At 39.6% G+C, this 24963-nt stretch overlaps 1 protein-coding gene and 1 pseudogene across 5 annotated transcripts in view; one reads left to right on the top strand and one right to left on the bottom strand.

Moving 5' to 3' along the window:
- LOC145496102 (uncharacterized) overlaps positions 1–24963 on the top strand; it is a 492363-nt gene that overhangs the window by 425648 nt on the left and 41752 nt on the right. For 4 of the 5 annotated variants that reach the window (XM_081475729.1, XM_081475732.1, XM_081475730.1 and 1 more), the window contains 5 exons: positions 2939–3043; positions 3989–4245; positions 4572–4839; positions 6486–6732; positions 7480–7569. In XM_081475729.1, coding sequence (XP_081331855.1) covers positions 2939–3043; positions 3989–4245; positions 4572–4839; positions 6486–6508 — 653 coding nt within the window. In that variant the 3' untranslated portion in view covers positions 6509–6732; positions 7480–7569. Of the gene's footprint in view, positions 1–2938; positions 3044–3988; positions 4246–4571; positions 4840–6485; positions 6733–7479; positions 7570–24963 lie in introns of those variants that run through there. The other variant, XM_081475728.1, reaches the window with a different exon arrangement.
- On the bottom strand, positions 6739–13584 carry LOC145495752 (uncharacterized; annotated as a pseudogene).

The raw sequence follows: 24963 nt of genomic DNA, 5'->3' as shown, positions 1-24963 counted from the left end.
TGATCTGTAAGAAGAGGTTCTGGGACAAAGTACGCACTGTCCACGGCCTGGAGAAATGGTTCTTAAAGAAAACAAGCCAGGTATGTGACTTATATGATCTGTAATATACTTGACAGAAAAATTACTCTACTTTACAAAAAGTGGCCATCCCTGTGTCATCTTAGGGTTTAAGGGGTATTGCCTACATGCATGTGTAATGGAATATTGAGGGAGCTCTGTGTGAAAGGAGTTACCAATTTTACAAGTGGAAGAATACCACTGGTTAAATCTAATGCACTGGATCTTACATGATCTGGTAGGATTTATTAGGATACTAACTAGGAATGGTGTTTTAGTTAGGATGCTGCAGAATTAAAAGAGATCCTGTAAAAACTCTTTTCGGATCCTACACAAGATCCTTTGGGATCCTATTTTAGGTTCCTGTAGGATATCTACCAGTGTAGTCCAAAGGGTTGGGGTAACCTTCCTTTTTTGTCTACTGTAGTATGTCAAAGGAGCACCACTTTGTTTAGTAGCTACTCCCATTATAAAACTTTGTTGAGTAATCCCCTCCCTCCCTAGGTACCATGTTGTATGGAGGGAATCTGAAAGGATCACCTTTTCTGAGAAAAATGTTTAGTGGCTGAGGGATTGGACCTCCTTGAGTACTGCCCCTTTCTCAAGTAGTTCTTCCTCCTCAATCCTCACCCCTAGGATTTATTTTGCCTGCAGGTCTTTACTACAGTGCTATATATGTTGGAGGTTCAATTATATCTCTGGAGAAATGATTTGATAAAGCCGGTTTACTTATAAAAATCACAAAAGAATAAAATTGACTGTTTAATGTTGAAAATAATCATTAAGACGCTACAGAACATTATTTGCTAATTGGTTGTAAACCCATTGTCTTTTATTTTGAAAGTCTTTATCAGGCTAAGAGTCCCATACTGGTAGAGTTCATCTAATTTCCTGCAGCATTAAGCAATAGCTGTATTTTTACCTCCCCTGGGAGGATGCTAGTCCAGTGCAGCATTACACACAGCATAAAATTTGCCATACACAGTATAGTACACATTCATACACTGGGGTGGAGAGAGACACTGTGAGAGCAAAGTGTGTCTCCCATGAACACAACACAGTGACCTTGCCAAGTCTCAAACCCGGACTGCTTGATCTGGAGTCCAGCTTTAATTGTAGGTGTGGTTCTCTTGTAGGATTTGAGTCCTTCTACCAAAGTTGCCACTTCACAAGATGCATCAGCAAAAGAGAATCAAGGGAAATCTGGTACAGCATTGAGTGTTACTCTGTTGGCCAGTGAGTGGGATTCATCTAAAGGAGGCTTGTCAACCATAAACAGAGAGCTTGCTACAGAATTGGCTCAACATGAGCAAGTAAAAGTCACCCTCTTAGTCCCACAATTTTCCTGTTCTGAAGAAGGGAAGAGGACTGCTGAAAGCCACAAAGTGTCCATTAGAGAAGCAGAGAGACGTCCAGGCTACGATGACCCTCTTGACTGGCTGAGTTCCCCAGCAGAAGACCTTACCATTGACATCATAGTGGGCCATGGAGGGAAGCTCGGTAAACAAGCCCAATTCATCAGAAAATCACACAAATGTAAGTGGGTCCAAGTACTGCATACTGCTCCTGAAGAACTTGGAATGCATAAAGACTATCCAAATGCCATTTCCAAAGGTGAAGAGAAGAGCAGAATTGAAATAGAATTGTGTGAATTGGCAGATGTTGTGGCAGCAGTTGGACCCAAGTTGACGGAGGCATACTCCTCTTATCTGCGCTTTTGTGAGAAACACCAAGACATCATTCAGCTGACACCTGGCACGTTCAGTGAGTTTTCAGACATCACACAAGCAGCAAGTGAGCGTAATAAGTTTAAGGTGTTGACCTTTGGCCGTGGTGATCCTGAAGACTTCAGTCTTAAAGGATATGACATTGTGGCTAAAGCAATAGCTGAACTGGAAGACAGCTCATATCATCTGGTGTTTGTCGGTGCACCAGATGGGAAACAGGAGGAAGTTGCTGAAAACTTGCTGCAAAGTGGAATCTCTAGAAATCAGTTGTTTGTCCGAAGATTTATACAAAGTAAGGAAAGACTGAAAAAGTTGTTTTGTGAAGTTGACCTTGTCATCATGCCGTCTAGGACAGAGGGATTCGGATTAACTGCACTGGAAGCCTTGTCTGCTGGTCTTCCCATTCTTGTGAGTGGAAACTCGGGATTTGGAGATACACTGCGCACTCTACCACTAGGCAAGCCATTTGTGGTGGATTCTGCTGACCCTAAAGACTGGGCCAAGGCAATTAGAGCTGTACGCCTGAAAGACAGAGCAGAGCGACTGCAAGAGATTCAAAGACTACGGGCATCCTATGAAGAGAAGTTCATTTGGAAGAAACAGTGTGAAGCCCTTGTTGAGAAGATGTGGAGTTTGGTTCATGGTAAGGCTTTGACTTACTATTTTTTACATTGTCATGATCAATAATTATGTTACCCAAGTGAGACTCACCTGATTTGTTTTCTGGTGTTATTTTCTCCTGTTTGTTCATCTGTTTCACAGCATATCCAGAAAATCATGCAGTAAACCATCTCTAGTCCTTTTACTATTGAACAAATTTTACTCTAAGTGAATCCAGATATGTTCCAAAGCTTAGGGGTGAGGGTGGAGGGGATTTTAGCAAAGATATGATGTCTTTTCTCACTACATAAGGGGGTCCTTCTGAAAAGCTGGAGGAGTGATTCTAAGTGTGTTTTTTTTTTTTTACTTTCCCTTAATAAGTTTCTTAGCTCTTTATCAAGTGTTTTGATGAAAGAAATTGTACTTCTCAAAAGTTGGGGTGGGGCTGTGGGGGGTGAAGTGAAGTTACCTTGTCTTGCTATAAAAGGGGAGCATGCAGAGATGCTAGTGGGTGTGGAGACAGGCTGATGAATTTAATTATTTCTTTTTCATAGCTTCAGAAGAACCTGTAAGTCATGAAGCATATTCCACAAGTCAGTGTAGTGATTCAGCAGAGTCTGTAGTTGGACAGATGACAAGTGAATCTCCACTACCCCCAGGTAAGCATGTAGCAACAATACTAGGATGTAGCAATATTTTCTGCAGTAACATTGTCAACATTGAAGGGAACAGGGGGAGGCATTACTTCCAGAAATGAGCTATATGGATGTGTGGGAGCCTGAAAGACATGGATTTTTGGGCTGTTTTGGTTTGAAAGTTAGTCAGATTTTTCTGTATTGCTCTACAGTAAATGTTTTATTGGTAATTGACCTAAGGCTGGAATTAGGTATACAGTCGAACCTGTATATAAAGGCCACCCTAAGGACTTGAGGAACTGGCCACTTAAAACAGGATCATTAAAAATACTCACTGAGCATGGTCTAATGAAATGGTACTGTATTTCAGCACATTGCAGACATCTGGAAAATGTTAACGATACTAAACGGCCTATTACCAGCTTACAGTAGCTTTGTACATGTTATTTCTTATTAGTGATGATGGATTGCATTTTAAACACAATAAAATACTGCATAAAATGACATTTGGTTTAGTTTTCATTCAAGGGTGGTCGCTTAATACAGGTAAAAATAAATAAGAAAGGCAAACATAGGACTGTCACAGGGTGGCCACAGCTGCTTAATAGAGGTGGCCGCCTAATTCAGGTAACAAATACAGCGTTTGTTTGAGTGAAAAATCGGGACTTCGAAAACTAGCCACTTAATACAGGGCCATTATATACAGGTTTGACTGTAGTTTTTTCATATAGAAATCCTAAAAGCATAGTTCAGTGACTGTATTATAAATCTCTTTCCATGGGACTGTGTATGCGAGTTTACACACTGCCATTTTCCAACTCAGTTAATAGAAACTAAGAGTTTTAAAAATGAGGTGTTTTTGTCTCAAATAGGATTTGAAGAAACAGATATCACTTTCCCTTTCCACCCAAAGATTCCAGTGAGTAACCCCTGTGCAGTGACCTGAATTTACACGTTTTTTCTTTTTAGATCTGCCTGGGCAAATGTTCATGAATCTTCAGCAAATTCAACGCAGTGTAAGCAACTTCAACAGTAATACTGACCCATCAGCAGAGTTGAAGAAAATTGCATCAGACAAAGGCTTTGTGATTTCTGACAATGAAGGGTCGGGGAACTGCATGTTTCATGCGCTGTCTGAACAACTGAACCTTGTGAAAGGAATCAAGATCTCGCATGGAGAATTAAGACAATCCATAGTGCAGTACCTCAGAAAGAACCCAAAACTGGTAAGTTTAGTATTTTATTTTGTTTTTTCGGGTTAAAATATCTTAACAATGATTTGTGGCTTGGGAAAATATGTTCCAAGTAATCAGACTCCAGCATTTGTGTCAGCATTTGAATTGGACTTGCAGTCCGATAAGATGGCAGAAAACTGGGCATCGCCATGTACAGGGATTAGTTGCCTTAAAATAATTTGTTTTGAGGAAAGATCTCAAAATTTGGTTCTCCGTTATACATGTAACTTTATGGAGGGACATTTCTGCCATCACACGTATACCCCCGTATGTGTGTACTGACCTAAAGTTAGCCTTTTTATTCTCCCTTCTTACAGCCTGATGGAACAGATCTGTTTAACTTCATCAATGGATATCAGTCATGGGCTGATTATCTTACAAACATGGAGCAAGATGGCACATGGGGCGATCACGTGATTCTGTATGCGACTGCAAACTGCTATAAAACGTACATTGATGTGATTAGCAGTCAGTCAAATCACCGTGACCTTACTATCAGGCCTGATGGTGATGTGATCAGCACCAACCCACTTGTGCTGGGCCATGTTCATGAAGTCCACTACGTCAGCCTGCTACCCAAACAAGGTGAGACTTTGGCAACACACTGTGTTATAAGACAGTTTATTAATAATGTACATCATTTCAACTCATACAAGGTAACACTTACTACATCATGCTGTGTACATTAAGTGACTGCTTGTCAGGTGTATGATTTTCTATATTTCTCCTGGGTATGTTAACTGTTCCTCTTTTTCAGAGATTTATAATCTTGTCGTGATTGTAGACAAATTTGTATGTCTCCTTGGAATGTTAATTACCTGTTTTATTCAAGAGAATTATCATTAAGTTATTATTTAACAAATAAAGCTAAAGTTGAGTAAAACACTAATTTATGATTTTGATATAACACACTTGAAATAGTAAAACATGGTTTTCTGATTCCTACATGGCTTTTCAGCTGATCAGATCTTGCAACTAAGATCAAGAGAAAATAGTGATAGAATACTGTTTACATTATAGCAGGGACTATGACAAAATTGTGAGTAGATTGGAATAAGTTTGGAAGATGTTGACCTTTAATCCTCCACTGTGTTGCTTAGTATGAATCATAAGGCTTTTCTTTAACAAATGAAGAAGGCTTAGCGGTGTTTTACACTGTGATACATGTAAAACACGACAAGCATTTAAGAACACAAGAGAAAACACGAGCTGCAGGCGAGTGATTTCTATATTTCACTAGTGTTCTCAAATGTTCGGAGTGTTTTATCACAGTGTAATACATGGCTTAGGTTTCTAGGTTGATTTGGTTTATGATATAGAGGTAATGTGGCAAAAAAACAATAAAACACGCTTTTTCTATGTTTAATACTCTGTTAAAACATAGTTTTTTGACCAATCGGAGTGCACACAGGGTCCTATCTGTATTATACTATTTTCTATGATTCCCACCAAACTGCTCAAAGGAGGTTACCTGCACTCATCATCGTAGAATAATTTAAGGACGTTCGCGCGAAAATTTTGTACTGGATAGATTTCTTTAAAACCTCTACTGCGGACAGATAATGATATACTTGTTTCAGAAATGAAATAAAAATTGGGGGTCACTGACTTCGTTTCAGAGATCAAGCGTGTGGAAAACTAGTCTGATTTTGATAAATTTGTGTGCGTAATTCAGCATGGTCTCCAGCGTTATAGGTTGAAATATCAAAGATAAGTCAACAGAGGCAAACTGTCCTAACAATATTTTGCATAAGTGGATCTGTGGCATCAATAATTCTAAATATTGCCATCATTTTCACAAACCTTAACCCTTCAAGAGGCTTTTGAAACTGACGCACAGCTAAATGGAGAGGTCAAATGAACGGAATTTGATGGTGCATTTTGCAAAAAATTCAAACTTCTACACGATAGATTTTCTTCATTTTTTTGCAAAAGGTAGAAAATCGGTTGAGAAAATGGCCCATCAAAAGAAAAATAGGGGTCACCGAATGTCCAAGAGCGTTAAATCGACGCAAAGTTGTAGCGGTGGCCATTTGCCTTATTATTGTTCACCTTACTACTTAGCGCGCGCTTGATGCATGACGTGGCATGTGAATTTCATGCACAGTAAGGATGCGCAGAAACAATTAGCGCGAACGTCCTTAATGCCTCCCATCAAGTGGACCTGAACAACAATTCAATAGCTGCTACTAGTATCTGGTTATTCAGTTTTGTTTTTATTCTCTTTCCAGGTTTGCAGAGCAAGTCTTGTTAGAATCAAATTTTGACAATGAAGCAGCTTGTGACTTCAATTTAGAAGGCATCAAAGAATTGCAAGACAGTAGAACTACAAAGATTGGCAGTAAATAGATTTCATAGTAATAAGCCAAAGGAAAGATTGTTCAATGAATTGCTGGTGAACATGAGTGTCCTGTTTAGTGGCAACATCACAAGGTAACACAAGAACTTCATACTTGCAAGCATTGGTGCTAACAAAATGTAAGTTGTTTTATGATTATTTTTATTTTATGACATGCAAGACCTTAAACATTGAACAAAAAAATTGCGTGTTTCTATCGAGTATTAATATACGTGTGTCCTATCACGAATGCTATTCTCTGATTGGCTATGCTACTCACTATCTATTCAGTTGTAGATAGTGAGTTGTATAGCAGTGTGCGCTTGTTAACAAAATGGCGGCTGCTTCTTTGCATTTTCGAGGTGTTTGTGAAAAGGATTTAGAGAAATTTTTGGACAAGTAGTAGATTTATACTAAAACATTTAGACTGTTCACTCTTGATTACTATGCGTGATAGTTCACTTGGACTGTGCCTTCGTCAACTGTTATGCAACAAATCTTGAGCCCATAATCTAAGTGTTTAATAGAAACACAAGTGAAATATTAGGAGAGTACTTTTTTCAACTCTTTCAATCTTTCACGAGTTTTCTATAGCTCAATAGAAACACGGATAAATTTCTTCTATTTCCTGTTGAAAACACAGCAATAAAAAGAAAGGATAGTCACTCGTTTATTTTTGTTAATCTAAATGTAAATTCTCTTTTCTTGTGCCACTGTTCTCGTGTGAAGCCTGGGGAGGAGTGAGACTCCCATATAAAAAAGGCAGGGATGCTCGTCAGAAATTTTGAAAAGAATGCCTAAGAGGTGCAGGTCTACACACATACTGTTTTGTGCCAGGCCTGGCTTCAAATCTTCTGTATTTTCACAACCTTTTTCATTTTTTCCAGTGTTAAAGGATTTCCAGTTACAAGCAGCATTTCCAGCTCCTTCAGTTCACCAATATCGTCAGGCAATGTAGTCAACTGGTTATCACTCAACAACAGTACCCAGAGTTTATTGAGATGTTTTATGTGTGGTGATAAAACTGTCAGCATGATTTTACTCACATCCAATACTATGGGCTCATTCAATTTGCCAGTCTCCACTGGTTATTACTTAAGTCCAGTCTCCAGTGATCCATTCTCACATTCAGTCTTTCCAGCTCCTTCAGTTCACCAATCTCGTCAGGCAGTTTAGTCAACTGGTTATTACTCAAGTCCAGTCTCCAGTCTCCAGTCTCCATTCTCAAATCCAGCCATTCCAGCTCCTTCAGTTCACCAATCTTATCGAGCAGTGTAGTCAACTGGTTACAACTCAAGTCCGGTATTCAGGACTATTTGAGATTTACTGAGATGTTTTATGTGTGATGATAAAACTGTCAGCTTCTTTTTACTCACATCATCTAACACTACTTACCAGCTCCTTCAGTTCACCAACATCATCAGGCAACATAGTCAACTGGTTACTACTCAAGTACAGTCCCCTCAGTTCCTTGAAGGTAGAACAGACAACTGGTTGTTACTCACACTAAGCACAGTCAGGTTACTCAACTCAGCAATGGCTTGAGGAAGTTCTCTCAACTGGTTCACCTCTGATATCAGCCTTTTCAGATTTTTCAGCTTGTTAATACTTGTTGGTAATTCTTCCAGATGATTATCTGACAAGTCAAGTTCCTCCAATTCAGTCAGGTCAGACACAGCTTCAGGAACTTTTGACAACCCTTGGCTACTAAGATCTAAAACGCCGTCTCCGATAACAATTGTAACTTCAGTTCACTAATCTCATCAGGCAATGTAGTCAACTGGTTAGCACCCCACAACAGTACCCGGAGTTTCTTGAGATGTTTTATGTGTGATGATAAAACTGTCAGCTCATTGTTACTCACGTTCAGCCATACCAGCTCCTTCCATTCAGTTCACCAATCTCATCAGGCAATGTAGTCAACTGGTTGTCACCCCACAACAGTACCCAGAGTTTATTGAGATGTTTTATGTGTGATGATAAAACTGTCAGCTCATTGTTACTCATGTTCAGCCATACCAGCTCCTTCCATTCAGTTCACCAATCTCATCAGGCAATGTAGTCAACTGGTTATCACCCCACAACAGTACCCGAAGTTTATTGAGATGTTTTATGTGTGATGATAAAACTGTCAGCTCATTGTTACTCACATTCAGCCATACCAGCTCCTTCAGTTCACCAATCTCATCAGGCAATGTAGTCAACTGGTTATTACTCAAGTCCAGTCTCCAGTCTCCATTCTCACATCCAGCCATTCCAGCTCCTTCAGTTCACCAATCTCATCAGGCAATGACGTCAGCTGGTTACTACTCAAGCACAGTCCCCTCAGTTCCTTGAAGGTGGAACAGACAACTGGTTGTTACTCACACTAAGTACGGTCAGGTTACTCAACTCAGCAATGGCTTGAGGAAGTTCTCTCAAGTGGTTCTCGTCTAATCTCAGCGTTTTCAGATTTTTCAGCTTGTTAATACTTGTTGGTAATTCTTCCAGATAATTATCTGACAAGTCAATTTCCTCCAATTCAGTCAGGTCAGTAACAGCTTCAGGAACAGTTACTATTGACAACCCTCTGCTACCAAGATCTTGATTTGTTCTGATACACATGTAGAAATGCACAAACTTAATTCCAGAGGAAGAAATTCTACATGATCATTTGGTCAACAGCTGATGCTGGTTTGTTTTGCTGTCGAGTCAGAAATACAGCTTTTAGTGGACACTCTCTTACCTGACTCGTCCCCATTCGTCTTCATACAACTTCCTACAGTGCGCGGCACAGTGCGAGATGGAACCGCAAGGTGAGATGGGTACTCCTTGCTCCCCCTCGCACTTTTTCCCTTGTGCCGTGCCACGTGTTGTATGAAGAAGACTGGAGACAAGTCAGCTCTCTTACAGGGTTCTGTTCCTGGTGCAGCATTTACATGAAAATCTTTTGAGTTTTTGTCATCTTTTATCTGATGATTCTGGATTTACTCTCCTCATTGTGTCAAAATTAATTAAAGATCAAATGGCAACCTCAATTCACAACAGGATTTCGTCCTTCTAAGAAATTTGGGATATTAAGTAAGACAATAATATGGTTTGAAGAAGGAAAATATTTTCTTATTTGCTTTAATGTGATATATTTCCCGTGTAGTTCTGTTGCATTACTTACACAGCAAAATTGTGTTTTCATTTCAGCAAATAAATGTTAGAAGTCGGTGCAGCGGCCTGGGTAAATTCAAGAGCTCCAGTTAGCCTCCAGTCCCTCTCAGAAGTCTCTGCATTGGTTTTCATCTTCAGGAAAGAAATAGTCTGTGAGCCGGCTCACCTTTGAGTTACACGCGTGAGCGGCGAAGTGGGAGTCAGCGAGCGAGGAGTCTGGTGCAGAAAGGAAGTCAGCCTACCTTGATCTCTGATCTCTGTTGTTCTCAGGGTCTCTCTGTCCTCCTACCAAGAGTGAGAGAGGGGGACCGTGGGAACGAGGTTAAACTTTGCTGCTTGCACGTGTGTTGCTCAAACGTGGGCCTGTTCGCAGGCTAGGAAAGAGAATTCCTTGTTTCAGTCAAATTTCTTTTTGAGGGATCAGTTGTTTCTTACCCCCATGACTTTCCTGACAAATTTTCCTTTGAATCTTAAATAATAAGAAAGAATACTCAGTACTAGATTTAGAATAGAAAATAATAAACGGATGCTCATTCTGAGATTTGGATTAGAAGATTGTACATAAAGATATATACTTTAACAAATGAACTTGCTCAAAATGCAGCCCTATCTACGAGGGTCTCAATGGGGTTAACCGTCAGCCGTCAAACAGCCCAAAATTTAACCGAAAACCGTCCAAAAAACTGCAATTTTTGCTGTAAAACGTCCGAAAAAGAGGCAGTTCAATGTTAACCGTCAAATGGTTTCAAGGTCTGTGGAATCTCACTATTTTATTGGCTCATCACGGACTTCTGACTCTCAAAGAATCTTTAAATTACCATTAATGACGTAATGATTACGTCAACAGCTCGTGCTAGTTCTGTGTTTTTATTGAGACACGATTTTTAACCAATCAGTGCGCGTAATTTCTATTGGCTATTTTGTAGAGGTCTTAGAGTATGCAAAATTTGACTTCATTTTGTCCGTGAAATACCAAGACGACCTCCAAAACACAATAGGTAATACTTTAAAAAAACACAAGAGTTAGTATTAAGTTAAACTCAAAGAAGAGTTACTGTCAACCGTCAAAATCGGAAAAATTTAACCGTGAACCGTCAGAGTTACCCACCTTTCCCCTCCTCCTCACCCCATTGAGTCCCTCAACTTCATGTATTGATTTGTTAGGGCGCAAATAAGGTATAATTTAATAGCACGGAGCTAAATATTTACGGAAATGTATTGACAAGATAACTTTGGTACATAGTAAATATTAGGCCGCTCCGTTGAGCACACACCGTGTCACTTACACATTGCATTGTTACATTTTTGGAGACGCGCTTTATCTATTTGTTATTTTCAACTGATATTTTTGAATGTATACGTTTTCTAAACTTCTATTTTGAATACCAAAGACTGCTTATGTTAAGACTTCTCAATATTGCAGCAAAGTGAATAATAACAGATTTTATTGTGAAAGATTATAATTAAAGGGGGTATTTATTAAATCTTTTTTTTTTGCGTTGGGTTGTCATGGTAAAGCGAGCCTTTCGTGGGAATATGGAGTGCGCGAGACATTAGCACCACAGAGAAGAGGAGGGTATGTAACAAAGCGATAATTTGTTCTACCCTCCCCAGGGACCGTACAGGAGGTGGGGCTTGGGCGCATTTAACCTCCCCGGTCTCGGGGTCTCTTCATATGAGCCTGGTCAACCGAGGTGGGTGGCTCGGTTTCCGAGATCTTGCTTCTCAGCTCTTTTCTTTGTAAAACTTTTGATAGTCGGGTCAGCCCGGCTTCTCGTATGAACACATCAAAATTTTTACGAAGAAAAGAATGGAAGATCTTAGAAGCGAGCTATTGTCGCCCATTTGATTGGGCTCATATTAAGAGGCCCTCGGATGGTTGACTCGCTTACATTAAGCAAGTTGGGTACACACTGACGACCAACCGTGTTACAATGTTTATGGAAAGACCAGAGAGACTCTTTTAAGTCATATACAGTGGAACCTCGATTTAACGAACCTCTATTTAACGAAGTCCTCGATATAACGAACTATATTCTATGTCCCGGCCAAAGTTACAGTAAAATGTATGGAATAGAACTGATTAGAACCTTGATGTAACGAACCTTCGATATAACGAACATAATCCGGAAGCCCAAACGTAAAATCTACCTCCATATAACGAATTACAATGTTTCCTTGTTTACATAGACAATTTTCTGTATAACCTCTCTGTTGCAACATTTTAAAATCGCTACTCTGAAAGTGTCGCTCTTTTGTAAACAAAAGCTGTGCGTCTGCGCAAAAGTGAAAATAATTGATACTGAAAGCCACCATGCTTGATGAATTGCATCTCAAAACGTGGCACTTCTGGGTGACGAAAATTGCATTGAATTGCGTGACAGAAGTCACCTGTGTTACAAATCAATCATTAACTATGACCTCGATATAACGAACATTTTGGTCGTTCCCCTCAAATTCGCTATATCGAGGTTTTCGATATAACGAACCCTCGATTTAACGAACAAATTTGGCCGGCCCCAGCCACTTCGTTAAATCGAGGTTCCACTTTATAATCTCAACAAATTAAGCAGAATTGCATTTCCTTCTGTGTGACGGACTATGGGGCAGTAAATGCTCTTCAAAGTTCTTGAAGGGCGGTGGTAACAGTTCAATGACATTCAGTAAGAACTAGGAACTGTTTGAACCCGACAACATGTTAAATGGAATTAGTTATCGGAAACTATCTTCCTAAAGCTTGTCCAAAATCCAGCAACCAGTGCAGTTAGGAAGAAACCGTGTACAGTAAACGTAACCTGGAATGAATTCCCATGCTAGAGACCTGGGTAAGGGGCCGTGGCCCTCGATAGGCGTTAAGTCCCAAAGGGGGGAGGGGTGACTTCGATATGGCCGTGATGGGGTGGTCGTTTTATCATTTAGGGGTCAACATTCGTGTTGAAGAACCGTAATGATCCGATTTAGCCCCTCTATTGCGATAAGCGCCCCTTACGAATAAGCGCCCCCCTTTGACTGTGTTTTTTTTTAATAATCGCCTCCATTCTAATAAGCGTCCCTATTCTAATATTATAATATTACAGCGCCCTCAGAGTACGTATCAACCGAGCTTCATCTTCCTTGACTGGTCAGGTACGTAATGCCGTATTACAAAAACAGTGATCTTCGTTTGAGTTTCTCAACTATTATTTCCATGTGACTGCATAATTCCTTCAAACGTTACGGTATATTTGCCGTATATTTGTTACAGTTTCTGCTATCGTTCCTTTATTTTAATAAATACCGTATTAAAGTTTTGTTTAGAGCATTCGGTTGTTTCTCAAAAAAGAAATACGCGCCCGTCCCAAATAAGCGCCTTGTCTCGAATAAGCGCCCTCCTCTGAGGTACCAAGAGTAAATAAGCGCCCCGGGCGCTAAATCGAATCATTACGATACTGATCACCGCTACAGTAATCAGCAGTAGTGTACATAGGAGCCGCACTGTCAGAATGTGACTTAATTTATCTCCTTTTTCTTTCAATTTGATTTGAGCTTAGCCACTTAAATAAGATGCTGATTTATGACAATGCTTTCATACATCTTTACAGGTAATCAATGGATATTCTTTATGGCTGTTTTTTGTTTTGTTTTGTTGTAGAAAAGTCACGGTGTAAGTTAATGTGTTCTTTTAGAATTGGTTCTTCTTGTGTGAAAATGAAATGGGGCTTAACCTACAAAACGGGTTTTTGGTACCTCATAGGGGTTCTTGTAAAAATTTCCAAAGAGCCCCCCCGTCTCTTCATAATTAAAAAAACAAATTATACAGCATAAACCCATCAGTAAAAATTGTAGTGTTATCAAAGGTGTCCTGTAAAACTTAGTAAAAATAAATCTACATCAGTGAAAAATACATATAAAAATCTCCTTCAAAAATTTCCTGTAAACGCTGCAAATAAAAAAATTCGTGGACCTTTTTTTCGAAATCAAGCTCTAGAATTCATATTTCTGACCTCTAATGGTAAGCTATCTTAAATTGAAGCACCTAAAAAAGAAAAACTTTTACGGCCAAACTCCAGTTTCATTTTCGGTAGTTTAACTGACGAATGTCTGTTCCTGGTGTTGAAGTTGTGATTTTTCCTCGTGAAATGGGTACATACATTACCATGGAGGCAGTCAAAAACACAGAGACAAACTTTCCTATTTTTTCACATGGGAGTCTGCCCGGTCGTGAACCCCTAAAGCATCCTTAGGAAGTCACATTCCCCTTGTCAGTTTACTGTGCTGTTAAAATGCTTAAAGAATAATGGCTGGCTGTTTGTAACAGTCGTTAGGTTGTCTGATAGCAATAAACAATGTACGAAAGAGACCGAATCACTCGATAATTCTTCGGTTAAAAGGGTAGAAAAAAAGGCTCGATTTTCCGCCATGGAAACCATTCTGTAGGCACTAGTCTGCTGGCAGCCGGTTTTTTCTCTAAAGGTCACTAGGACGAGTGTTTAGTCATCGCGAACGCAAAAGGGCGGTATGGCGGTAGCCGAGTAGGGAAAAAGGCGGGACAAGGGCGGTATGGCCCAGTAGGGAAGAAAGCGTGCTGCGCTCATGTTTCCTCCCATTCCCCTTTAGCCAAAACGTTCGCCTTATAACCCCTACTGAATTTAGAGAGAAAAACAAAATGCCAGCAGTGTCTGTAGGAACATGATAAACGATCCACAACAAAAACAAACAGTCGGGTTATTTTGTCCCTTGAAATTTATGGCCAGCCAAAAATCTTCTGGGAGGCCCGCCATCTCGGCCAAATCACATCTCTACAGCGCGGACGGAAGGGGCTGTGGGGGGGGGGGGGGGGTTGTCAGCCTTCCCCCCACTTTTTCACAGCAATAAAATAAATGAGCAAAGCATATATAATACCACTTGTGACGAATTTTACGCAGCTTGACTTTGCGTTGTTAACGGCAAACTCCGTGTTGGATGTATGTGGACGATATTTCTACAGCGTTTTGGCCATACAACCGTTACCTACGAACAAGAGATTATCTCTTGTTGCGAATGTGCACGTGCATGTGAATGACTTCAGAGTTTTCCAAGGCCTCTGTTTTGCGCTGTCCCCTTTAAAAAGTAAGGATCAGTTTTTAACTGTCTCCTGACTGTGGACGGCGTTTTTGTTGAAGACGATGCTTGGTGTTTGTCGGAAACCGATGAAATGCGCGTTTTCACGATATAGAAAACGCATTAGTGAGGACAGGACCCGAGACTTACCAACCGAGCTAACGATAAAACAAAAAACCAAAAAGCTTAAGATATCAAAAAAAAACTACAAGGAGGTTGATGGGGTGACTGTGCAGACTCGTTGGTATCGAAGATTGCTTGTCGAAAAATGGGTAAAATCAAATTGTCTACACAGCTTCTTTTGTACTCCCTTTCATCAAAAAATACAACACGATATATCTATTTTTTTGTTTATTTATTTATCCTCCAGCGGATAAGCAATGCAAAAAAGAATCTGAGCATCCTTTATTTTAATCTACAGCTAATCAATTTTAACGTTAATCTTTACCCTGCCAATATTATATATTTCCTTTCAAATTACAATCTATGTGTATTTCTTAGTGCCATTTTTTGATCAACTCATCACAAAAAAAATTTTCATCTCAGTGGAAAAGCTTCTTAGAATATAATGTTTTTTATTGAATTTTATGCCTTTTTATAATCCCAGCAACTGAGGATTCTCACAATAAGCAAGCAAGCAAGCAAGCTGACTGAATTCATTCCAAATGCTTCTCAATATATAATTGTCATCGGCAAAATATACACTACCCGTGACATCTGTAAAAGTAGCAATACTTTTAAATGAATCAACTTGACACAATATTCACAGTATAACGTGAAACTGGCATTGTAGAGCCTTCCTTTCTCCTAAACTTAATGAAAATACTTTATCGATTGATCGGTTGATTAATTGAAGGGTTACTTTATTAATAATAATTCATAAATTGTACAAATTCGTATAAATAATAAATTGGTATAAATTTAGCTTCATCTTTATTTTATTTGATATTTGTGTTTTGTTTTTTATGCTTGTTTGTTTTTCCTTTTGTTTGGTTTGGTTTTTTGGGGTATCCATAAGCTGTAATGATGAGTTCTTTTTTGGGTGTGTCTTCATGCTTGCGTTTTCGACTCCTGCTGAGCTTCAATCCATCCTTTATAGGCCCTGTTTACAAAGAGGAAGGGTTACCCTAGCAGGAGGGTCAAAGATAGCCTGGGTTTAAAAGCAAAATTTTACAGGTAGTGTTAACCTACCACCCGGAACAACTTAATCGCAAACAAAATGGCCGACAAGGGAATAGCTCTGCTTGGTAAGTCGATTCTCCTGTCTGGACTGCTGTTTACAAGTGTTACCGCATGCTGTTATGTTACGTATTATTGCCAGACAACAACAACAAGTTGCAATGTCAAATGCAGCCCTGGTTCAGCCCAGTTGTTTGGCTTGAGCAGGGTAGGGGAGTTATCCCTAGAAGGGCGTTTACAAGGCAGCTAGGGTAGCCCTAGGGTTCAACAAGACTTACCTTCGACACTCTCGAAAATTGCCAACAATTTGAAAATGACACCATGTTATTCATTTAACTGAGAGTTAGTTGGTCTTCCGCTAACATTTTACACTGAGACCAACCTCTGTCTCTTCTATCTCCTCTGTCTCCTCTGTCTCTTCTGTCTCTTTTGTCTCCTTTGTCTTTCGTAGTTTAGCTGATCATCTTACAGCACTGCTGTAGTCCGCAGATTACCCAGCATTACTGGGTCGGTGAGAGGTCTTGTGCTGAACGTGTCACAAGCAACTGTACAATGTCGTTTCGCCCCATTTCTTTTAGTTTCTCAGCAAATTGCCGCAGAGTAAGCTGCGGATATTTTGTTTGTAACTGAGTCATCAGCATCTTAGAGGGACTCCCGCCTTCAACACCGAGCTGATCTCGTAAAGAGTTGCGTACTTCGAGAGGAATTTTCTTAAACTTAGAAGCTAACCGTTCGTAGTCGCGTCTGAACCACAATCTTCCATTATCAATCTTTAAGCATATCTCGCCAAACACGTCCAAACGGCTGCTCTCTAGCTCCGCCAAGGTAATATCACCTGTGAGATGGAAAGATAATAATAACAACTTCGGACGCCTTTTTAAAAGAACTATTAGGAATCTGGTCAGAAGTTAACTTTGAACCTGAAATAACATCGAGAGATCACTTTCTGGATCAACAACTTTGGCGTAACTCTCTAATAAAGATAGCCAACAAGACAGTTTCTTAAAAAAAAAAAATGGTTTACAAGGGGAATAACTCAGGTGAAACATCGTTTAGGACCGGAAAACGCCTTTCTTTCGATAAATGATTTCCGCTGTAAGTATGAAACAGACCCTAGCCCTCTCAGCTTCTACGGATTAATATCGGCTGTAAAGTCTCTCCGGACTGATTCTAATCATGTTTCAAGATTTACAGAACACTAACTACGAATAAGAGCCACTTACAACAAGAATTTTACAAGTTCAAAAAGCAACTACATTAGTATGTAAGAAAACTGATTAGTAGAGTTTAACCCCAGAGTCAAGTCAAAAGAAGTAGCTAGAGAATTGTAGCCTACCAGTAAATGACAACATAAATTGGACTGCTGCTTACCTTTTGGCTAAAAAATGCACCAAGAGCACTAAGCTGATAGAGTTTCAGTTTAAATTCTTAGATAGACGTGTACCAACCAATAACTTTTTATTTAGAAAAGTTCTACAGGGTGATGAAAATTGCAGTTTTTTGTCACACCTCCCCTGAGTCATGCCGCCAAAAATCTCACTTTTGGAATAAACTTACTGAATGGCTGAAAAATCTAAATTTACATTCTAGAGATTGTACTCTGACAAATATTACTGCTTTGGGTCTGAGGCCAGATATCTCTCAATTTGGGCTTCTTATCAACTACTGTTTTCTCTTAGCACGATAACACATATGGCTCGCTAAAACAAAAGAAGATCGTCCAAATCTTACGCATTTCAAATGCACACTAAATCACAATATGAAATAGAAATAAAAAGTGGAGACACAAAGAAATGGAAATCTCTTGCAGGATACATGAGGATTTAATTAATATTTTAGATTATATTCTCTGTACCTTTCTGTATTTATCTCTTACCCATTAATCTATTTCTAATCTCCTGTCAGGTGTATAGCTAATTTTAATGTAATTTGCCACATGCCTTTGGTCTGTTTTTGATGTTCCTATCGTACAACCTAAAGCTGTAATGATAATTATCTATTTTTCTCCTTTATTTTTCTTTGCCCCTGGTCGTTACTGTATTTGTTAGTACAGTGGAATCCCGATTTTTCGAACCTCCCAATAATTCGAACCAAAAGTCGTTTCCCCTCCTCATTCGAAAACTGTAATTTTATCCCCCGATTTCTCGAACTGTCCGATTTTTCGAACTAATTTTCGTTTCCCTTGGAGGTTTGAAAACACTGGATTCCACTGCAATGTACTCTAAGTCGTGCAGATTTTGTAATTTAAGTAGTGTAAATACTTAAAGCAATATGATGTAAATAGAGTTAGTGATGTAAGTAGTCCAAAGAGTGTACGGTTCGTAATTGTATTTTAAGTATTGTTTCCCTTGTGTTATTGCAAATAAAATTGTTTCCCTTGGAAAAAAAGTTATATTTTTCTCCATACACAAGAAAGTTAACAGAAATTCTAAGTGTTTGACCACTTTTATTTCCTAGAAACAACACGCAGTTGTATCCCAGTTAACTCCTAAAGAAGACTAATGTGGGCGTTGCTCGAGCTTCATTAGACCCTAAAAGATACGAGTTAAAACGGAATAGGTTCAGTTACTAGCCACTGTTCAAGAAAGGATCCCGCGCGCACTTCTAAGCGACTCGCGTACTAGAGAGATCAGCGGAAAACAAAAGAGAGCGTTTCTTTTATTATTATATTATTTCTCCGAGTGCAGCCTAAAGGATACTTTGACAGCTACGAATGGTGACGTTTCGTCATCAACACCCAAAGTGAGACCAGAATCCTTGATTTGTACTCGAGACGACGAGCATCCTTGATCTTTTCATATAGGAGTCCCCCCGGGTTCCGTACATCGCGCTGTCCAAGGCCGTTTTACAGTCGATTGCACCGTGTCAAGTTAATTATTCTTTGAATTTCTGACGCAAGTACAAATATCTTACCGCAGAAATGATCTACATTGAATAGGGTTTCGGAACAAGAAAGACGCATTCAGTGCTGGTTGTCAGCCCGCTGGAGTTAATACGAAAGCAACAAGTGAAGAGGCTAAATACAAATGGTGTGAAATCAGCTTTACTTGAAGATATGACATGTGAAAAAATCAATAAAATAAATCCCTTTATTTAAGTGTCGAAGTGCTTAGCACTGCTGTACTAATTGTGGACACTGAAATAAGCAAACAAATATTGTAAATTAACAGAAACTTGTTAAAAATTCAAACTGGTGGGAGGCGGACCATTTGGCTATTTACAAAGCGTGGAGGAGTTGAATCTGGGACTGCCAATCACAAATCCATCTAGTGGCAGGGAGGAAGATTTGAACCCGGGATCTCCGGATTACAAATCCAGCGCCCTAATAACAACTAGGCCACGCGCCTACAAGATGAAAATCTCAAATCTGACGTGGAGATCGAAATAGTTTTTGGAAACGCCGAATAATGGCTATCAGAGAAGTGGGGAGAATCTTTGAAATCTGGAAGCTTCTAGCCAGCAGAGTTTTTGATAGCTGATAAAGTGTACAGTGTAGAAACATGGTACGAATTTTTCACCCTTGCGTTTACGATATAAATGCCTCCTTTAATTAATTTAAGCTTAATGTTCTGTGATGCATGCAAAGTAAACATGACAGCCAGAAATGTTTCTGATCGATTAATACCTACAATGACGCTTGTTACGTTATGAGGTCTTAATATAAATAATTTTAAGACTATTGCTCTTGCAGCCATTAAAACTTTTGTATAATGTATATTCAGACCTCCTAACTTATCTCGACGAGATTATACTTAATCTATTTTATTTTATCTTTTACTAACTTATAATTTTTACTGTATATATACATATTGTAATTATTTATTACGTGCTTTTATTATGTTATTCTCAACTCCTCGTATAGTTCCACTGTTTCAGGAGTATACTTATTAAAGATTAAAGATTAAAGGCGGTGGAGCAATAAAGACCATTGTGTCAGACTTTTCTTTGCCGGGTGCTTCCTGCTCCTACCCCGCGAGTAAGAAAAGCCTGATACTTAGGCTGCTTCAAAGATGAGTACTGACATGGCGAAATGATTTGAACAAAATTAGTTGATAAATACTCTAGACTGGGAGAGTTACTAATATCGCCTTGGAAAGGGAAGGAAAAAAATAAAAGAAAAAAAAAATAGAAGTTATTACAACACAGGATATTCGTATTTGGTAACCCATCCAAGTAGGAACCCCGCCGAACAGGGCTTAATTTCGTTGAGCGGACGAGACGTGCTGCTAACCTTGTGGTATTATGACTCTACGTTGTATATTTTTTTTTCAGTATTTTTAAGATCTCTCAAAAGGTAACAAAGAAAGAAAAAAAAAATCACTGATATCGCCTGGGAAAGTAAAGAACGAAAAACAATAGGAATGAAAATGAGAATCCGGTTATACTTGCTTTGCTGATTGGGCAGGAAGCCGTACTTTCTTTATATTTCGGACGAGGATCACCTCTGAATAACTTCATGAATGTTTTCAACGGTGTTACATCTCCTCGTGTATTCTCTTACCGTTACCAGTGGGCTTTTTAAAGCCTCAAGTCAGTGGCATCAAAATTGTCACTGTTTACAGACGATCCATTTTCCAAGTTGAGTAGCTCATAGCCACTTTGATTTCTCCAGTAGGTATTATTGAATCTTCGTTTCAAACTTAAGGGACTGTAGGACTTCTATCTAAATCGCGAAGGGTGTCTCAAAAACTACGACCTAAGATCTAAGACCCCCTCCTAATCTTAAGACCTAAGACCCTCTCCGAATTTCAAAAACTAACATTTGGTTTGCTTTTTAAAATCAGAACTTAAATGAACAACAGGTTCAAATTTTTGCGCCCAAAATTGTGTTCTGGCAAACTGCTAACTTGTCCACTGAAACTTTTTCCTCCTGTTCAAAGTACCGTCACTTTAGATAGAAGACCAGAGGGTCCCAGAGAAATACAGGGAAATACACAGGGGAAATGAAGGAGAAAACCGGAGAATTCCACCTCCTTAATTTGGACACCTTGTTTGATGGTGTTTAATAAAATTAAAAGTCAAGGTGAATTAATCAACATGGCACGAGCGTGGGACAAAGAAAAATTCTGAGTCCCCAACAGGAATCGAACCCATGACCTCCCGAACACCGGGCGGGCGCTCTATCCACTGAGTTACGAGAACTCATGGAGAGCAAGGTCAATTAACTGAGTTCATATATGATAGGTGTCCTGCACACTTCTAGGATCAACGCTGAAGGCGTCGGGCTGTGTAACCAACGTAATATGACAGGAGATAATGTGTTGTTTTAGAATTTGTACCTCTCAGGGGAGAAAACAATTCCAAGCCACACCCACAAGGCAAGATCTTGGTACCTCTTACGAGTTCTTTTCAAAATTTCCATGAGCACCCGGGTCCTTTTTATGTGGGAGTCCCTGGGGGTTGATCACCAAACGTTTCCCGTTTGAACAAGGCTTTAGTCTTCCAGCGGCTAAAAAGAGATTACTCTTAACGTAATCTTTCTAAGGAGAGCCGGAAGAAAAAAATTCCTGTGGCACTAACAAAAAAAAACCAGTCAGGTAGTTTAGTTTATGCTGGTTAGCCTGCCTGGCGGTTGTTAGCCTGGGACTCTGTTCGCAGGCTTGACAGTTGTACAAGAGAAGTAAGAGAAGAGTGGATGGAAGGGAGGGAGCTGAGTTGGAGCGCAGAAGGGACCAACCAAAATCTTGGCGACAATCTGCGATTTGGACAGGAAACGACTGCTGGTTTATCAGTTTCTCTGGTTTCTCAATGGCAAAGAAGTATTCACTTAATACATGTAATTAACACTCTCAGTCACGCATCTTTCTAGTTCGATTCTTTCTTTTCGAGTGATCAAGAAAGAGAGAATATAGACAGGTCTAGTTTTCTGTCAGTCTCTTATTGAGGGCCTTACTAAATTCGAGCGATTCGAGTTGAATTTGAGCTGAATCATATTTGGAAAATTTCCTGAACGCTGATATTAGAGACCCTGTTAGGGGTAAATACCCCCAGTCCCTTAGAAAATTTTGAAAAATTGAAGTAGCTAAGAAGTCTTTTCCTTCATTCTGAGTCGAAATGTGATGCTTTAAAAGTAACCACGAAGTAATCATTAAACCCACTGACCGGAGAAATGCTGGCTCTGCATAAGAATTCCTACTGCTGAAAAGTGTTCGAAGCAAGTGCAAAGCGTACAAGGAGTAAATTATATTCAGAGATGCTTAATTATATATGCACTTGAATAAAACAGCAAGGAAGCTTCAATGCGTGAGAAATAATAGTTTCAGCGTGAGAGCGCAAGATTGAATTCGTTTGCGTGAGCCTCATGCTCAATGCGTGAGACTTAAGCGCACTGTGTCGGTTTTTTTTTTAATAACTGAACAAAGGTGTTACGATGTGTTATACGTGTAGCTTCGTTTCAATCGAACAAGGTCAAATTTCCCGACCGTGACAACTCCTCTGAGACGAAATTCCGACAGGCGACATAGGAATCTTGCGAAATGCCGACATGGCTGGTAGCGAAATTCAGACAGGGGACATGGTTACCCTTCTAACAGGGCCTCATATTAGGTTGCTTGTTGTTTCGGTCTGTTTATTACGAATCGGTTAAAACCGTGCATAGAAATGTCAATACTGGAATAAACCTGTTGAAGTTGTTGATCTTCGGTAGGTTTGGACAAAAGTCATCATTATCGAGTTGAATCATATAAAGAAATAAGATTAAAATCACAATGATATTACAGTGTTGAATATTCGTATAAGGGACGGATCATTAGAAAAGTGATGGTGTCGGGGTTAGGGAGTAGGGAAAAACCCAGAAAAAATTAGAGCAAGGGAAAATGGCAGGAAAAAATTCTTGGAAAGAGAAACCCAACGAAAATAAATTCATGCAGAAGAAGGGTTGCATTTTGGTGTCATACCAGTTAATTATAACCCAGCCAAGGTGCGATCAATTTTCCAGTGTTCTGTCACTGGATCCCATTTATATAAAGCCACAGTGTTTGTTTTGAGTCTCATACTTTTGTCAACTCTTCTATCTCAACTAATCACAACTCATACATTTTGATTATTTCTCAAATTTAAATAAGTCAGTCTTCGTTTTGGACTGACATTTTGGAGCGGAGGGCACTACCGACCCGAGGGGCTGTCCGACAGCCGGAAATACGTCTGCGTTCGCAGGCTACGAATCCGCTCGATTTACCGCAAAAATCCACAATCCATGCGCTTTTTAAGGCCAACTCCGTCGATCCGAAAACCTATTCACCCCCCTCATTAACCCTTTGTACCAAATTTGGGAGGGCAAACTACAAAGAGCTTAACAACTTTCCCGGCTTGAGCTGTCTTCTTAGACTTCTCCACATCAGGTGGCTAGATAAAATTCTGGACACGGAGGTCCTTTAACGGACCAGCATCCTGTGCACACAACCTCTTACAGAAAGCACAGGCGAAATGGGCTGGCCATGTTGTCTAAATACCAGACAGCCGACTGCTCGAACGGCTGCTGCATGGAGAACTGTGTCAGAGCAAGCGTTCAGTTGCAAAGAATCCCTCAAAGGTCTTGCCTCAGGCATCAACGTCAACGCTTTGGAGTGCCTTCTCTGGACCGTCCCACCAAGCGAGGGAAGATCTTCGCATAGAGGCCCAGAGCAAATGCGCCACGCGTAGGCGAATATGGTAGAAAGCAGATTTAAAACAAAATTCGTGCAAAGGGTTGCGGTTGGAAAAAGAATCTTGCACAGTCAAAAGGCCAAAAAAAAAAAAAAAAAAAATCATGCGAGGTTTTCCGATAGTCTTTCCGTAAAAGGATACATTCGGTACAAAAAAAAACCTATTACTTTTCCCCTTCAGTGAATTTTTTTTTTCTCGTGGTCAGCCGTGAGTCGTGATTTGAATAGGCCTTGGCGGATTGTGCTAGCGTAATTTTTGGCATAATTGGAGCAAAAAAGCAGACATTTTTAAACGAGCACTGCCACGGCATAATTAGCAAATTTTAGCACTTTTTGGAGCATAAATTCATAAAATGTAGTAAATATGGTGTATTTTCTACAGAAATAAATTAAATTTAGGTAGTATGTTCTTGCAATGTGTGTCGTTGAAGGCATTTTAAAAACGGTTCAGAGATACGAGCATTTGGACAGCTGATGGCCGAGCCGAGACAAACTGCCATAAAACACAAATAAATTTGCAACAACAGTTTATTTGAAAAACATCATAATTTGGTGTCGTTATTGCGCATTTGGGGGCCTCTATGTTTAGAATCTACGTCCTTTTGTGAGCATAATTTCGGAAATCAGGAGCATAATTTGGGAACTCTGGCATAATTTTGGCATAATTTGGCAAATTTTCGATCATTGCTAGTAGCATAATATGCCACTTTTAGGAGCACAATCGGCCAAGGCCTAGATTTGAACCACTTTGGTCCACTTCGTTCACTTCCTCCACTTCCTCCTCATCCTCTCCCTTCCTTCTCCCTTCCCCGCTCCACACCCTTTCTCACCTGGTTATGATTGGCTCATTTGAGAAGCCAAAGATCTTGAGGTATTTAGGGAGTTGTGGTTCGCTCCTGCGGTTAAAGGCGCTACTTACTTTGAAAATTAGCCCACCAGGGATCAAACGTTGTCAGATTTATTTGAACTAGAGACACGGCTCGTTGCGTCCGTGGTTACATCGTAGTCAACTAAAATTGAAATAATTACAAGATAAATTATTATTTACAACATTCTAAATCGAAGCGACAAACGATTTCGAAACTTACAATTTGTGTTCCTGGTTGTCGGATCCCTTTGATTGCTATCTTGATGTTTTGCTCGCGACTGTTGATTGACTTGACTTCGAATGTCCGTTACATGATAAGATTTTCTTTTTAAAACATAAGTCACATGACTTGTTTTTCCCGCCACGCGTGGTCGAGGCGATTTCGCAATTACCGACGATAATTAATTCAATTTTTTTTTTTTTTTTTTTTTTTTTACACGCAAATGAACATGCAAATCACT

The sequence above is a fragment of the Orbicella franksi genome, chromosome 8 (genome assembly GCF_964199315.1).
Source record: "Orbicella franksi chromosome 8, jaOrbFran1.1, whole genome shotgun sequence".
In the NCBI taxonomy this organism is placed as follows: domain Eukaryota; kingdom Metazoa; phylum Cnidaria; class Anthozoa; order Scleractinia; family Merulinidae; genus Orbicella; species Orbicella franksi.
Note: the sequence above shows the minus strand (reverse complement) of the source record. Positions and strands in the feature narration are given on the sequence as shown.